Consider the following 14,298-nt stretch of genomic DNA (forward strand, 5'->3'; position numbering starts at 1 on the left):
CAAAAACAGGCAAAATCCTCCCCCACTCCAATGCAAACACATGCAAAAACCATGCCCCCCCTCCCCAGGCAGGCAGCACCCAGTGGGTACCCCAAAACCCTGCACACACAGCACACGCATGCACCCCTCCCACAGCTGTGGGGCAGGCACTAGCTGGGGAGGGGACAGCTGGCAGGGAACCCCTCCACCACCAGCTCAGGGGTCCCCCTGCAGGAGGGTGGCAAAGAGCACCATGGAGAAGCGGGTTCACCCTGGGGAGGGGGCTGCAGGCAGCAGGCAAGGGCTGGGTATTGGGGAGAGCGCAGCCCCCCACCCTGTGCCATAGGGGATGGGGACACGCCAGCCACTGGCACGTCCCCTTTGGTCACTCGCTCTCCCTGTGGGACAGAAAAGGCCCGAGGCACCGCAGGATGCTGGGGGGGCTGCGGTGGGAGGGAGACTCCCCCCTTAACACCAAGAATGGGGTGGGGGACACCCCGTGGCACAGCTGAACAGGCTTTGGGCACGTGGCCTGCAAAGACACCCAGCTGGGTGCAACCCCTGGCCCCAAAGCCAGCACTGGGGCTGGGGGGGGGCATCCCTGCCTACGCCCCCCGCACCCTAGCGGATGTAAACCTCCTGGCCCCAGCCCTCTGTGTCACTCTGGTCCAGACCCAAAGGCTCCGGCGGCTCTGGGCAGTAGCGGTCGTGGCCCTTGGCACGTCCCCGTGGTCCCCGGCCCCGCTCCTCATCCCACGCACCGCGAGGACCCGGGGGGGCTCGGGGGTCCTCCTCACCGGGATCGGTCTCGACGTCCATGCAAGAGTTGCCGGGCTCTGTGCAGGCTGAATCCCGGCTGCCGGGGGTCTCCGAGTCAAAGGTGTCCTGGCGGGACAGGCGGCGGGGGGGGGCCGAGCGGGCAGGCGGTGGGATGGGCCCCCCCTCCCGGACGTTCCCCTCGCCCGGCGGCTCCCCGTGCACCAGGTACGGACCCTGGTTGGGAGAAGCAACCACACCGTGCAAGGACAGATGGACGGGTTAGTGGGAGGGGGGTGTTAGCTGCACGCCGCGGGGTTTGGTGAGTAGGGGGGGCACATGCGCTCCCGCCCCAGCCCAGTCTGCACACTCCGTGCCATGCAGTCCAGATGTGGGTCTCATCCAGCACCGGGGGGGGGGGCACCAGGGCAAGTCCAGAGCAGTGGGAGGGCATGGGGGGGAACGGAGCAGGGAGGTGGTGGGGTCAGGGTTGGTGCAGAGCAGCGCCCTGATTGCTGAAGGAATTAGCGACAGACAACACAGGACACACGTCCTTCCTCTGCCTGATGCCCTGGGGGGGGCTGTGGGCCCCCCTTGGCTTGTACACAGCCTCTACTGCTGGACCCAGGGGGGTCAGGGGCGTCTGGGGGCTCAGCCCCCCCAGGAGTTCCCGTAAGTCCTCGCTATAAGCCAGGAGAGCTCTGCAGAGCTGTGTCCTGAGAGACCCCAACCCCAGGGGGCAGATCCCAAAGGGCGGCCCTGATCCAGGAAGAGCAGAACCTCACCACAGTGGGATGGCCCCAAACCCGGGGTGGGGAGCAGATCCTGGGGTAGGGGGGGGATGACTTCAGGGGCACAGGGATGGCATCAACCACGGAGCAGGGAGCACATCCCCAGAGGAGGGGGCAACCCCAGGGAGGCAGCTGTTCCCCGGGGTGTCCCCAAAACCCAGGCTGTCCCCGATCCTTGGGGGTGTCCCTGATCCCCGGGGGGAGGTCCCACGGGTGCCCTGCCGCCATCTCACAGCGCGTGCTCCTCCTGGGGGCTGGGGGTGGTGTCAGTGCCCCCGCGGCCCCAGAAGCCCAGGTTCCTGCGCAGGGAGGTGAGCACCTGTACCTGCAGGTTGGAGACGGGCGCAGGGCTGGCGGCCAGCGCGGCTGTGGCCATGGTGCGGTTGAGCAGCGGGTTGGGGGGGTTGCTGCTGGGGGGGTGCGTCGCCTTCCAGTAGGCCTCCAGGTACTCGGCCAGGTGCTCGCAGGCCTCCTCCAGCTGGTTCTCGTCCAGCACGATGTCAAACATCTCCTGGGGGGAGGAAGCTGCGATGGGGTGGGGCTTATGGACACGGAGCCACAGGCCAGCGTGGTGGGAGGAGCACCTGCCATGAGGGCGGAGCTGCTGACATCAATGGGGTGGAGGTGAAGCCTATGGCACATGGGGGTGGAGCCTACGGATGCAAATAAGGTGAAGGGCGGAGCTTGCACACATGGAGGTGGGACCTATGTGCCATACTAGGTAGTGGGCAGAGCCTATGGCACGTGGGGCGGAGCCCACATACCCATATAAGGTTATGGGTGGGGCAAGTGTACCAAATAAGGTGGTGGGCGGAGTCTGCGGCAAGCAGAGCTGCATCCTACATACCCATATAAGGGAATGGGTGGGGCCAGTGTACCCAAATAAGGTGCTGGGCAGAGCCTATGACACATGGGGGTGGAACCTATGTGGCCAAATATGGTGGTGGGTGGAGCCTACATCACTTGGTGGGAGGAGCCTACATAACCCAATACGGTGGTGGGTGGAGCCAGGACAGGTGGAATCTCTATGCAAGGAGGGGGTGGTGGGAGGGGCTTCTGCCGGAAGGGGCGGAGCCAAAGGCCGCAGGGTGGTGGCAAGGGTTGGGTTGGGGACACTCACAGGCGGGCACTGCGCCAGCTTGTCGGAGGCCACCATCTGCACGTTGAGGTGCTTGGCCTGGGACTTGCCTCGAGACTTCACCAACCGCTGCAGCACCTGGAGCAGGAGAGAGGGCGGTGTGGGGTGGGGGGCACAAGAACCTCAGCCCCATCGCTGCCGCCTGCCCGCCCCACGGCCCCCACTCACCTTTGGGGAGGCGATTTTGATGTAGACGATGATGGGTGCCAGGGAGGTCTTGGCCAGCTGGGCCGGGTGGTTGATGGTGTCAGCATCCAAGGCCACCAGCTGCAGGGTCCGGGCCAATTCAAAGATGCGCTCCGTCTCACTCTGCACCTCAGCTGCCAGAGTGGGGGGACAGAGGGAGTCACAAGGGCATGGAGACAGCAAAGGGGAGCTGCGGGGATGGCTGCTGGAAATGGGATGTGGGGAGCGGGACAGGGCCAGAAGAGGCTCAGCCACACCAGCAGCATCCCAGTCCCGCAGATGGTCGACGGTGGGCTGCCAGTGCTGGGGGAGGAAGGGGCTGAGACCCCCCAGACACATGCATTGGGTGGGTGCCTGCAGAGGCTGCACTCAGCCCCCGCAATAGAGCACAGCTGGGGGAACAGGGACCCTTAGGGCTGCATCCCCTGCTGTCTCCCACCCCGCGCTACCCGAGGAGAACACGCTACATACCCAAGACATCTGTATCAGGAGCAGGGGAGGAAGGAAGCGGTGCAGAGGGAAGGAACCCCAAATGGGAAAGGAGAAAAAAAAAGAAAAAAAAAAGAGAGAGAAGGTAAAAGGGAGGAGGGGAAGAGAGACTGAGTCAAACTGACAGTGGGAGCAAGGGTCCCAGGTGCCCTTTGCCCCATGCACTCATCACCCCACAGAGTGGAGGGGCTGTGCAGGAAGGAGGGACACGCTGAGCATCCCAGGAGGGAGGGGACAGGAACAGGAGGCTGCTGGGCTGATACAGATGGGAGCTTGGGGTGGCTGAGGTGCTGCACCCGCCTTACCCAGGCTGGAGCGTGTGCTGGAGCGCTCGATGATGGTGTGTTTGCTGGGGTTGTTCAGCACAGAGCGCTTGGCGAGGGAGATGTCGGCCGTCACCCGCGTGATGGAGATCCTGTGAGAAGGACACAGGCTGGCGGGGGTCCAAACACCCCCATCAAACATCTGCTCCCCACAGGAGCCTCCCCCCAGCCCTTCCTCCCACCCCAAACATCAGACTGAAGTGGAGACTCCTTCTCCTTGGGGGCAGATCCAACTCAAACCTGGGGGTCTCCATAGAGCTAAGAGTCCTTCATGGGACTTAGAGGTTCCCCTGTGGGGTAAGGGTCCCTCTTGTGAGATTAAGGGATTCCCACATGCTTGAGGGTTCCTCCATGGCTTAAGGGCCCCCCACGGGGTTGAGTGCCCCTCGCCAAGAGGCGGAAGGCCCCGCCACCCCCTGCCTCACCTGCCGTCAAAGCGATGCTTCAAGAAATCGAACAGTGCTTTCTGCATCATATCTGTCACCTGCAGGAGGGGAGGAGGAGGGCATGGAACTGCTGGGGCCTTCTATGTGTCCCCCCACCCTGGGGTCCCCTCCCAGCCCTGCTCCTCACCTCATAGCCCTTCAACGATGGCCCCACCAGGATGATGGGCCGCATGGAGGGAACCACATCGTAGGGTGGCACGTGCTCAGCCTGCAGGGCAGCATCGGGGATCAGGGGGCTCATGCTGGGCCAGGGGGCACAGCAGGAGCCCAGGGTGATGCCAAGGGACGGGGAGGCCCCAGGAGTGGCAGCGAACCCATTCCCTCCTCCTCCCCTGCCCCAAACCCAGGGGTCCTGACGCTACTCACCGATTTCTGCTTCTGTTTCGCTACGTCCCGAGGCGCCGGGGCGGGCAGGGGGAGACAAACAAGGCATGCGTGTTACTGTGGGAGAGGGATTCAGTCCCCAAACTGGGCTTGGGGGGTTACCAGGGAGCCCAGGGGGGGCACAGCTCCAATAGCAAAGGGAGATCGTGCCGGTGGAGCTCGTTCTGTATTAATGCTGTCCTAATCTTGATTAGTGTTGGGGTGTGAGCAGGGGCTCTGCGAGGCTTTGGGGGGGGAAAAGCACCTCAGCACCCCCCTACCCACACAGTGGTTGCACCCGAGCCCCCCACCACCGTGCCCAGTTTGGGGGGGGAGGAATGTTCCACTCTCATTTGCGGGGGAGACAAACACAGCTGTGCCACACACCATGCGCACACCGGGGGGCCCTGGGGGGGGGGGGCACGGACTGATCCATCCAATGGATCAGGGGGCACACAGCCACGGACTGAGCCATCCCACGGACCGTGGGGGGATACAGCCATGGAGTGATCCATCCACGGACCATGGGGGGATACAGCCACGGAATGATCCATCCCATGGATGACAGAGGGATACATCCATGGAATGATCCATCCTCTGGATCACAGGGGGAGCAGCTATGGACCAATCCATCCCACGATGCCCCCGCAGCCCCCGGCAGTGTTAGGGCAGGCAGGGTGCAGCAGGCAGGCGTGGGCCAGATTGGGCTCTGTTACCTTCCTAAAGAAGGGGATGCGCTTGGAGTGGGCGGGGGGGGTGGTGACACTGCTCACACTACTCTTAGGGGAGCAGTGGGTCTCCGCAGCCTCCTCCTCCTCTAACTCATCGGGCTCAAAGGCAAAGCTAGGTGTGTCCAGGGCACCTGGGGACGCGCCGGGGCCGGAGGGGAGAGAAGAACAGTGATAACGGCGGTGAAAGGGGGGAGTGGATGGGAGCAGGGGGTGTGAAGAACGCAGGGACCCAGGGCTGGGAGGGCAACCCGTGCACTCTTATTTGGATGTGTGCATGAGTGTGCAATGTGGGGCTGCACTTTGGTCCCAAGGGAGCCGCATGTCCCTCCCGGTGCTGGGGAGGTAGCAGGGAGGACCCAGCTGCAGGAGGGGCATTGGGAGGGGCGTCCAGTCCCCAGCAGGACAAGGCCCCCCACCCTGGGCTGGGCCAGCCCTGCTCCCCATGAGGAGCCCAGACATCCTTACCACTGGCTGGAGGGGTGGGCCTGCGTGTCCCCGTCACCACGTCACCAAGGCTGGAGCTGGAGTTGTCACCTGATTTGCTGAGAGAGGAGAAGCAGAGAGGGGTAAGCATGGGGCTGTGTGAGGGTTCCAGGGGGCTGGAGAGGGTGGGAAGAACCTGGAGCTCAGTCGGTTCTGCCTCATCTTCTGCTCCTGCAGCAGCCGCATGTTCTCCAGTTTGACAGGGCTGGGGATGAAGCCGACCTCGCAGCCTTCCTTCACCAGCCGCCCAATCCACCAGTCGTTGTTGTACTTCTGCACCAGGGGATGAACACAGAAAACACCTCAAAGCCTGTAAATGGACGGCGCACAGCAGCCCCACACCCTTCCACCCTCAGCCCCAAGCCCTGCCAACCCCCATCCCCAAGCCCCTGCCACTCGCACCCTCTTCCTGCTCTGTTCCCCCCCCAACTCCAGACCCTCACCTCCTTGATGTGTAAGAAGTCTTTGGGCTCGAAGCAGATGGCCATGCCCTGCACGGGCACATCATCATTGGCCGATGGGTTGTAGCCAACATTTGTCCGGACAGCAAACGCTACCGGCTTCGTCTGCAGGTGGGAAGGGATGAGTGGGGGCAGCATCCCCCTCAAACCCCACAGCGAGAGCCAATGCCCCATGGAAGGCTCCCAGTGATGAGGGTCCCAATTCCCCTAATCCCACCTTGGCTTTCTCCAGCTGTGCCAATGCCTGGCGCTCCGCCTCTTTGCGCAGCGCCTCGCGGTCCTCCTCCAGTGACACATCCGAGTCCGAGGGGCGGCTGGTGTAGGACTCAGCTGAACCCTGTGATGGTGTGGAAGAGGCTCAGCCCCAAGCCCCACAGACGGGAGAATCGGCCCCAGCCCCATGCTGAGCAGCCGAGTGTCGGCCCCAGCCCCGACAGGCAGCCGTCACCGCAGCATCGAGGCATCCCCAAAATCCCGCACAGTGGTGCCCAGCCAGGGGACAGCCCGGTGGCTGAGTTCCCAAAGGACCCCATGCGTTGCCCCCAGCCTGTGCCTCAGTTTCCCCTGAGCCAGGGGGGCCGTGCCGGGGTTACGGCGGGCCGAGCGCCGGCGCAGCTGTTCCCATTGCTCCGGCACGGAACGTGACACCCCGCTCCCGTCCTGCTGTCAGCGGGCTCCAGGCCTCTCGTTAAACTGTGAGGGAGACGAGGACCCCCCCAGAGCCGGCAGCACCCCGGCCGTCCCCCTGCTCTGCACCAAGCTGGGGGAAGTGCAACAGTGACAACTCTGTTCCAGCCGCCCAGGGGTCCTGCAGCAACGGGGCTGCAGGTACGGGGGGCTGGGGGTCACCCCAGGACAAGGCTGCAGCTGGGGCTTCTGCTCACCCCCCACGGCCCCTCACTTCACCCCATGCTGCACTTAGAGCCACAGAGGAGGTTGTGGGGAGACCCCAGGGCTGTGACCCCCATGGGAACAGCAGAGGCACCAACCCTGCAGGGTGCTGTTCCCCACCCAGCTCCTCTGTAATCCTCACATTGAGGCAGCCCCCACCCTTCCCACAGAGCAGGGCAGCCCCTTCCCAAACACCTTTGCACAGACACTACCACCGTCCTGGGGCAGCAGCCCCCCGGGAAACCCTCCCCCCAAAAAATCCACAGCGGCAGAAATCAGTCACCCCCTCTCTGAGCCATTTCTCACGGGAACGTCGCAGCCTGGGGTCGAGGGGGGGCAGAGGAGCGGGGATTGTGGGGCAGCAGTGGGCACACTGGGGTGCCAGGCTGGAGGGGCTGCTTTGGGTGCTCACCCCGCAGCCCCTCTAAGTCAAGGGGGATCCCAAACCCTGGGACAGGGAGGAGGGGCAGAAAGGGGAGGCAGCAGTGGTGGGGGGGGATGCTCACCGGGGTGGCGAGGTGGTCTTTGCCGGTCATCTCCATGGTGGCAGGGCTGGGGGCAAGTGGGCCGGGGGTGGGGGGGGGCCGGGCGTTGCGTGCTGGGGCGCCCGCGGGTCGGGTTTCAGACACCCACAGCCTGCCGGGTATATTTAGCCTGGGGCGGGGGGGTGGGGGGACAGTGCCAAGCCAACGGTGGGTGGATGGGGCTGGAGAGGGCGGGGGTGATGCCAGGTGGGCTGCGTGCCCCCCCCCAGCATCAAAAGGGACAGGAGACGCCCCAGGACCCCAAAGGCTCCTGATACGAGGGGGTGGATGCGCCCAGCCCCACCCTTGTGCAGGAGAGAGGAGGGACAGCAGGCACGGCCTTGGCTGGTGACCCCTGGTCTCTGCTTCGACTTGGGGGGCACAGATGGATCTGGCTCAGATATTGCAACAGCTGTGTCCCCTCCCCCCCCCCCCAACGCTCAGCTGCAAACCAGGACCCCCCCACATGGCTCCCTGGGGGTCAAAGGCCACCAAAGAGGCTGTCCCCATTCAGCCTCAGAGGATACCTGCTCTGGGGGGTGGGATGGAGCCAAACGGGGGTCTGTGCCCCTTCTCATGAAGACCCTCCCGTGCTCACCTGCCGGACGAAGCTGTTGGAGGTGGTGTCAGATGAGGTGCTGCCGTCGGAGCGCTTGAAGCGGCTCTTGCGCTTGCTGTACTTCCCCTGTGGAGAGGGGTGACAGGTTGGGGGGGGAGGGGGAGGGAGGGAATTATGGGCATCACCCCCTCGGCATCCCCAGCAGCATCGCTTCAGAACTGAGCACCGGGAGCTGCTGAGATCTGCCCCTCCTGCAGCCACCACCCAGCACCCCCAGACCCCCACACACCGGGGGGGGGAGCAGGATGCTCTGGGAGGGGGGGCTGGGCCCACAGCAGCAGCAGCAGCAACCATCCCCCCCCCAGTCATCCCCATGCCACCCCCTCGCTGTCACATGCTCCAACCCCACGCACATGCAAGCTCCCTCAGCAAGAATGAGCCCCCCTCACTGCACCCACGGTGTCCCCCAAGGGGGCTGATGGTGCCCCCATAAGGGTTGTGGGAAATGGTGGGGGGGGGAAACACCGGAGGACACCGGGGGGGTGCTGGGTGTGAGTGGCTGGGCTATGACCCCCCCAGACAGGACAGCTGGGCCCAGCTGCCACCGGTGGTTCCCAGTATTTTTAGGTCCTTGCCCACCCCCCCCCCAGCTCCATCCCTCCATGCTGGAGGAGGTGAAGGCCCCCGGGTGGGGCAGCACCACGGAGCCCCCCCCAGTGATGGGCAAAGCCTTCACTGCCCCCCACCACCCCAATCCCAGGGCCTGGCTGTGCCCCCACCCATGCTGTCACCACTGCTTGACCCTTCCCAGCCTGTGGGGGGGGGGGGAGGCAGGAGATGCCCCCACCCCAGAGGACGCATCCCCCCATCCCACATCCAGCAGATGGAGATTTTTTTGGGGGGGTGGGGGGCTCCCACTACACACTGACTGCACAGTTTGCCCCATCCCCAAAGTTTCCCTGTGCCCCCACAGTGCCCCCACCCCTGGACCCGGGGTTCTTGGCGGGGGGGGGGGAGGGGGAGGACACAGCCGTGGGGAGGTGATGCAGTAAAGGGGCGCGCTGCCCCCCCTGCCCCCAAACTTGGGGGCTGCACCCCCACTTCCCACTGTCTGCTTTGATTTGGGGGAGCAGTGTGGCTACGGGGTGGGGGGGAACCGAGCTACAGGAGGTGGAACCTTTACTGGTAGGACGTGGGGAGGGGATGGAGGGGGGGTTCCACGCAGCTCCCTCCCCCCAGGGCTTTTTCTGACCCCCTCTCCACCCCCCCAACACCCCCCGGTGGTGTCACCTGGAGGGCTGCGTTGTCGAAGACGTCCATCTGGATGTCCTGAGCTGAGCTGTAGGGCGGGCGCGCCATGCCCCCCTCCCGCACCATGGAGCTTTCGGGGCAGCGCGGGGCCCGAGATCGGCCTCCGCCGCACCGACCCCCGCGGCGACGGGCGGGCGGCCCCGGCGTGCGGAGAGGGGAGGAGGAGGAGGAGGAGGAGGAGGAGGAGGAGGAGGAGGAAGGAGAGGGGGGGGCGGCCGCTGCCTCCGCCCCGGCCGCTCCCACCGCGCTGTCGGGAGGGATGCGGGATGCTTCCCTCCCTTCTCTTCTCTCCCCTCCTTCTTTCCTTCCTTCCCTCCCTCCTTTAGGAGAGGGCACCCCCGAAGCGGCCCCCAAAAGAGGGGGAGAGATGAAGGATTTCTGCCTCCACCCCAAAATAAATAGCTTAAATATATAAATATAAATACAGTGGAGGGGGCAGCAATGACCAGCACACAGCCTGCACCGCGCTGCGGGGAGCTCCCCTAAAATAAAAAGAAAACAACATGGGGGGGGGGGGCACAGCTCCTTCCCCAAAGTCTGAGGCTAAACCCGGCTTCCAAGCCATCCCCGGAGGGGAGGGGGGGATCCCTGCTAAGCCATTCGTGCCCCCCCACACAGAGCCCACCCACCCACCCGCTGCGGGGTCCCCCCTGTGGCTCCCACACCTCCCCTACTGATCACACAGCAGCCACCAGCTGTTGGAAAGTTCCGAATTCCTGGGGGTGCCCCCACCCTCTGAGCTCCCAGACAATGCGCCCAGAACAGCTGACGCCACGTTTTCCATTCTTAGACCCCATCCATCACCGTAAGGTGCCGACGACGGCACCTGTGCAGCCGGATGGGTGGCACAGTCCTGAATGCAAATAGGGGCCCATCTGCAGCCCCTCGAGCTGGGAGTGCAGCCCCGGGGGGGGGTGGATCAGCTGGGAGCTGGAGGTGGCTGTGCTGGGGACAGCGTGGAGGTGGTGGGGGCAGAGGATGAGTGCTGCATTCATCCCAGAGCTGCGTGGGAGCAGAATGCAAACGCGGTGTCACTGCTGGAGCTGCAGTGAGGGAAGATGGGAACGGGGGCTGCCTGGCTCCAGCACTGTGCTGCAATGGTCCAAGTGTGGGGTGAAAGCCGTGCCCTCAGAGCCACGGGAAGCACACAGCGATGCTGCGTGGGGCTCAGGAATGCACCCCCAGGTGGGAGGGGTGAGTGACAGAGGCAGAGGCTCCATTGGTATGGGATCCATAGAGGTGTAGGCTCTACAGAGATACGCGATCCGTGGGGGTTGAAGCCTCCTCACCATCTCCACCCCAAACGAGGGCCCCAAAGCCTTACGGGACATCGATTTGCAGCTGCAGGTTCGCAGAAACACAGATGGACAAAATCCCAGTGCTGCTCCAGGGCAGGTAATCAAACAGCAGCCGCTCTCCTGCCTCAGGAGCCTCCAGATTTTGACGTTTTGTTGTAGGAAAATGATGAGTCAGTTTTTAAACAGCAAAAGCCTGTGTTTATCCGTGTTTGTCTCTCAAAACGAACCCAAAATCTGCCGCCACCAGCTCCCTGTCACACACCATATGCCGCCTGCGTTCGGCCGCCAGAGCCACGCGTGGCAGCAGCACAGACTGAGCGCGGAGCTGCAGCCGCAAGGGAAGGAGCTGCAGCAGGAGGGCGGGTTTGGCGGAAGGCAGGATTGCGCCGGGTGGATTTGCAGCCAAGCAGGAAGGCGCACCGTGCTGCTGGGGGAGCCCTTAACGGGAGCGTGGTCAACTCGGGTGTTTGAGGCCACAGGGGGATGTGCTGCCTGGCGCTGGGCTGCTCCTCACAGCACACAGCGGGTGTTCGACCGTCCGTGGGCCTCGTAGAGACCCCAGGCCTCACAGCCAACCCAGGCCTCACGGGCCTCACATCAGACCAGGCCTCACATCGGCCCTAGGCCTCACGCTGACCCCAGCCCTCACACGACCCCCGAGCCCTGTAACCCTACGACAACCCCACAGCCGGACCCCCACACCAACCCCCCCTCCCACTCCCATTCAGACCCTGCCTCGCCGCCCCCCCCCCCCCACCGCAGCCGCCATGCCCTCGTGCTGCCCACGCCGTGCCACCGCGCATGCGCACAGCCCCCCCCCGGCCATTCCTACTGCGCTTGCACTCAGCCCATCCCACGGCCATTCCCATTGCGCATGCGCTCAGTCATCCCGGCCAGGCTCACCGCGAATGCGCAGCTCGGACCGTACCACTCTGCGCAGAGGAGGGGGGTGCGGGGTGACGCGCGTCCGCCTCCCCAACGCCTCGAGTGCGGCCTCGGCACTCCCTCCCCCATCCCCACCCGTGACCGGGGCTCGGCGTTTCTCTTGCCGCGTTTCGATCCGCCGCGAGGCCGCGGAACCGCGTTGGTTCGTGGCGGTAAGGCAGTGGTACGTTCCGCTCCCCGCGACGCTAGCGGTGGGCGCGGCCACGTGCGCAGTCCTTTCCGCCCGGCTCGGCCGCAGCCGCCGCCATGAGGTGAGCGATGGGCGCCGCCGGGAACGGCGAGCGGGGAACGGGGACGGGAACGGGGACAGGAATGGGGACGGGAACGGGAGCGGGCCGGGGCTCGGAGGCCTCGGGGCGGGGGGTGCGCCCGGTGCTGCCCCATCTTTCGCACATCGCGGGGATAAGGGGGAAAATGGCGGTGAAGAGGAGGAGGAGGAGGAGGAGGAAGGGGGGGGAAATGGCGGCGGGGGACGGGAAGTGGGGCGGCTGCGTCGCAACGGGAGGCAACGCGGGGCCGAGCCGGGGCTGCGCTGAGCCCCCCGCCCGCTGCCCGCAGTATGCTACGGCTGCAGAAGCGCCTGGCCTCCAGCGTGCTGTGCTGCGGGAAGAAGAAGGTGTGGCTGGATCCCAACGAGACCAACGAGATCGCCAACGCCAACTCGCGTGAGTGGGAGCGGACGGGGCCGCGAGGAGGGGTTTTTGCGCTTGTTTCGTGTCGTTGATGTTGGCCGAGGTGGAGCTGGTGTTTGACGGCTGCCCAGGGACGCGGTGGGTTCTGCTGCTCTGGAGATATTCCAGACCCACCGGTGCTGTTATGGGGCTGCTTTGGGGGTTTGGACTCGATGGTCTCTGGAGGTCCCTTCCAACCCCTTTAATTCTGTGGTTCGTCGTGTTTTGGAGCCGACTGGGGGCCGTCTCTTGTGCTGCTGGGGTTCTCCATGCCCTCGCAGCGTGGGTCAACGTGGGTCAGCGCGTGGTGCTTTCCTGGGTGACTAATAAGAAAAATATGGGATGATGGGGAAAGCGCAACAGCAGCACGAGGGGGGCTGGGGGTTTTCCTTCTTACACAAAGCAGATTACAGCCCACACTTGGCTTAACGCGTTCTCTCTTTGCTCGTTCACATGAAATACTGAACGTGGTGTTTTTAATTCCAGGTCAGCAGATCAGGAAATTAATTAAGGATGGTCTGATCATCCGCAAACCCGTGACCGTTCACTCTCGGGCACGATGCAGGAAGAACACCTTGGCCCGTCGGAAGGGCAGGCACATGGGCATCGGTGAGTGCCGAAGGCAGTGCACCCACAGCCCTGTGTTGGACAGAGATCTCTGGCAGAGTTTCAATAATTCTGTTCCTGAAGTAGGAGCAATCCAAGAAGGATTGAACGCGAGCAGAAGCCAGGCCACCTTCTTACCGTGTTTTCTCTCACCCTAGGTAAGAGAAAGGGTACAGCCAACGCTCGTATGCCAGAGAAGGTGACCTGGATGAGGAGGATGCGAATTCTCAGGCGCCTGCTCCGCAGATACAGGGAGTCCAAGAAGATCGACCGCCATATGTGAGTCTGCCAGGCCAGCGTGCAGCTTCAGGTGGTGGGCAGGCGGTGGGGAATGTGTGCATGTGCTCATCTGTCTCCTGCTATATGCAGCTTCTCAGCCAGCTCCTTGGTGTAGAGCTTGGTGACGGAAACAAATCGTCTCCAGAAAGCACAGAGCAGCCCCTGTACTTCCCCAAACAGTCCCATTGCCTGCGCCACTGCAGCAGCATCAGAGCTTGGGGGTGAGCTGCTGTCACAGCACTCACGATCCATTCTGTTCCTCTAGGTACCACAGCCTGTACCTGAAGGTGAAGGGTAACGTGTTCAAGAACAAGCGGATCCTGATGGAGCACATCCACAAGCTCAAGGCAGACAAAGCTCGCAAGAAGCTCTTGGCGTAAGTGTTGCCTCACTGTCACACTTCCATTTTGCGGGCTGGGGAAGCAATTGTTGTTAAGGAAGTGCACGCAGATATTTGGGGTGACTCTACCCAGAGCCCTGGTGAGGAATGAAAACAAAGCTGGGTAGGGCTGGCTTGAAGCAGAGACGTACGTAATCCTGGCAGAGCTGCGTGCACAGCACACCAGAATTGCTCATACTGCTATAAACTGACCCAGTGATGCAGCCATAGTAAATGATTGATAAGGAGAGGCGTGAGACATTGGTTCCCAAGGCTCCCAGTGATGTGTGGGGCAGGAGCAGCTTTGTGCTGCAGCCAGCAGTGCAGGGAGCTGCACGTGGAGCACGGCCTGCTCGGCTCAGCAGCTGGCATGGCAGACCAGTAGAGCAAGGAGAGCAGGGCCAGCAGGGAAGGCTTTCTCTTGGCTGTCTGGAACGATCCCCAGGCATTCACAAACTCTTCTTGCAGTGACCAGGCTGAGGCTCGCAGGTCCAAAACCAAGGAGGCTCGGAAGCGCCGCGAGGAACGCCTGCAAGCCAAGAAGGAGGAAATCATCAAGACCCTCTCTAAGGAAGAAGAGACCAAGAAGTGAACAGTGCCTGTCTTGTGTACATAGTGCTTTCCATCTACAAGGACTCAATAAAGCACATCCAGAAATACTCCCACCTGTTTGTTTTCTTCTCTGGGGT

The 14,298-nt window shown here is 63.5% G+C and overlaps 3 protein-coding genes across 4 annotated transcripts in view; 1 reads left to right on the top strand and 2 right to left on the bottom strand.

Annotated features, from left to right (window-relative positions):
- Window positions 1-9,722, bottom strand: part of RPL23 (ribosomal protein L23) — a 69,866-nt gene extending 60,144 nt beyond the window's left edge. The window contains exon 1 of the mRNA XM_085211282.1: window positions 9,715-9,722. The gene's annotated coding sequence lies outside the window, so the exon portion shown is untranslated. The remainder of the gene's footprint in view (window positions 1-9,714) is intronic.
- Window positions 2-9,626, bottom strand: CACNB1 (calcium voltage-gated channel auxiliary subunit beta 1). 2 transcript variants are annotated; one of them, XM_085211268.1, is made up of 14 exons: window positions 9,411-9,626; window positions 8,160-8,246; window positions 6,364-6,483; window positions 6,129-6,251; window positions 5,822-5,958; window positions 5,668-5,744; window positions 5,188-5,333; window positions 4,236-4,316; window positions 4,088-4,146; window positions 3,645-3,754; window positions 2,833-2,984; window positions 2,647-2,742; window positions 1,852-2,037; window positions 2-972 (listed from the first exon to the last, which is right to left on the bottom strand). In XM_085211268.1, the coding sequence occupies exons 1-14, from the start codon at window positions 9,495-9,497 to the stop codon at window positions 601-603; spliced, it is 1,833 nt and encodes a 610-aa protein (XP_085067394.1). In that variant the 5' UTR covers window positions 9,498-9,626; the 3' UTR covers window positions 2-600. The 2 variants fall into 2 exon arrangements, with proteins under 2 accessions (XP_085067394.1, XP_085067395.1); XM_085211269.1 differs by lacking the exon at window positions 5,188-5,333 and adding an exon at window positions 4,475-4,494 and having other exon boundaries at window positions 9,411-9,624.
- Window positions 9,723-11,766: 2,044 nt separating the features above from the next.
- On the top strand, window positions 11,767-14,268 carry RPL19 (ribosomal protein L19). The gene is made up of 6 exons (XM_085211280.1): window positions 11,767-11,925; window positions 12,233-12,339; window positions 12,832-12,954; window positions 13,110-13,230; window positions 13,496-13,606; window positions 14,078-14,268. Exons 1-6 carry the CDS (start codon window positions 11,921-11,923, stop codon window positions 14,199-14,201), a joined length of 591 nt encoding a protein of 196 aa, XP_085067406.1. The 5' UTR covers window positions 11,767-11,920; the 3' UTR covers window positions 14,202-14,268.
- Window positions 14,269-14,298: the final 30 nt, after the last annotated feature.

Source organism: Meleagris gallopavo, chromosome 29, assembly GCF_905368555.1.
Source record: "Meleagris gallopavo chromosome 29, MGAL_WU_HG_1.1, whole genome shotgun sequence".
Taxonomy (NCBI): Eukaryota; Metazoa; Chordata; class Aves; order Galliformes; family Phasianidae; genus Meleagris; species Meleagris gallopavo.

What these genes read in the sequence shown, in the direction of transcription:
- CACNB1 (XM_085211268.1), bottom strand. Translation starts at nt 9,497, where the DNA reads ATGGTGCGGGAGGGGGGCATGGCGCGCCCGCCCTACAGCTCAGCTCAG. An exon ending in TCGACAACGCAGCCCTCCAG is followed by an intron (nt 8,247 to 9,410) that starts GTGACACCACCG and finishes CCCTCTCCACAG; the next exon opens with GGGAAGTACAGCAAGCGCAA. An exon ending in CAGCACACGCTCCAGCCTGG is followed by an intron (nt 2,985 to 3,644) that starts GTAAGGCGGGTG and finishes CCACTCTGGCAG; the next exon opens with CTGAGGTGCAGAGTGAGACG.
- RPL19 (XM_085211280.1), top strand. An exon ending in GATCGCCAACGCCAACTCGC is followed by an intron (nt 12,340 to 12,831) that starts GTGAGTGGGAGC and finishes TTTTAATTCCAG; the next exon opens with GTCAGCAGATCAGGAAATTA. An exon ending in GCTCGCAAGAAGCTCTTGGC is followed by an intron (nt 13,607 to 14,077) that starts GTAAGTGTTGCC and finishes CTCTTCTTGCAG; the next exon opens with TGACCAGGCTGAGGCTCGCA.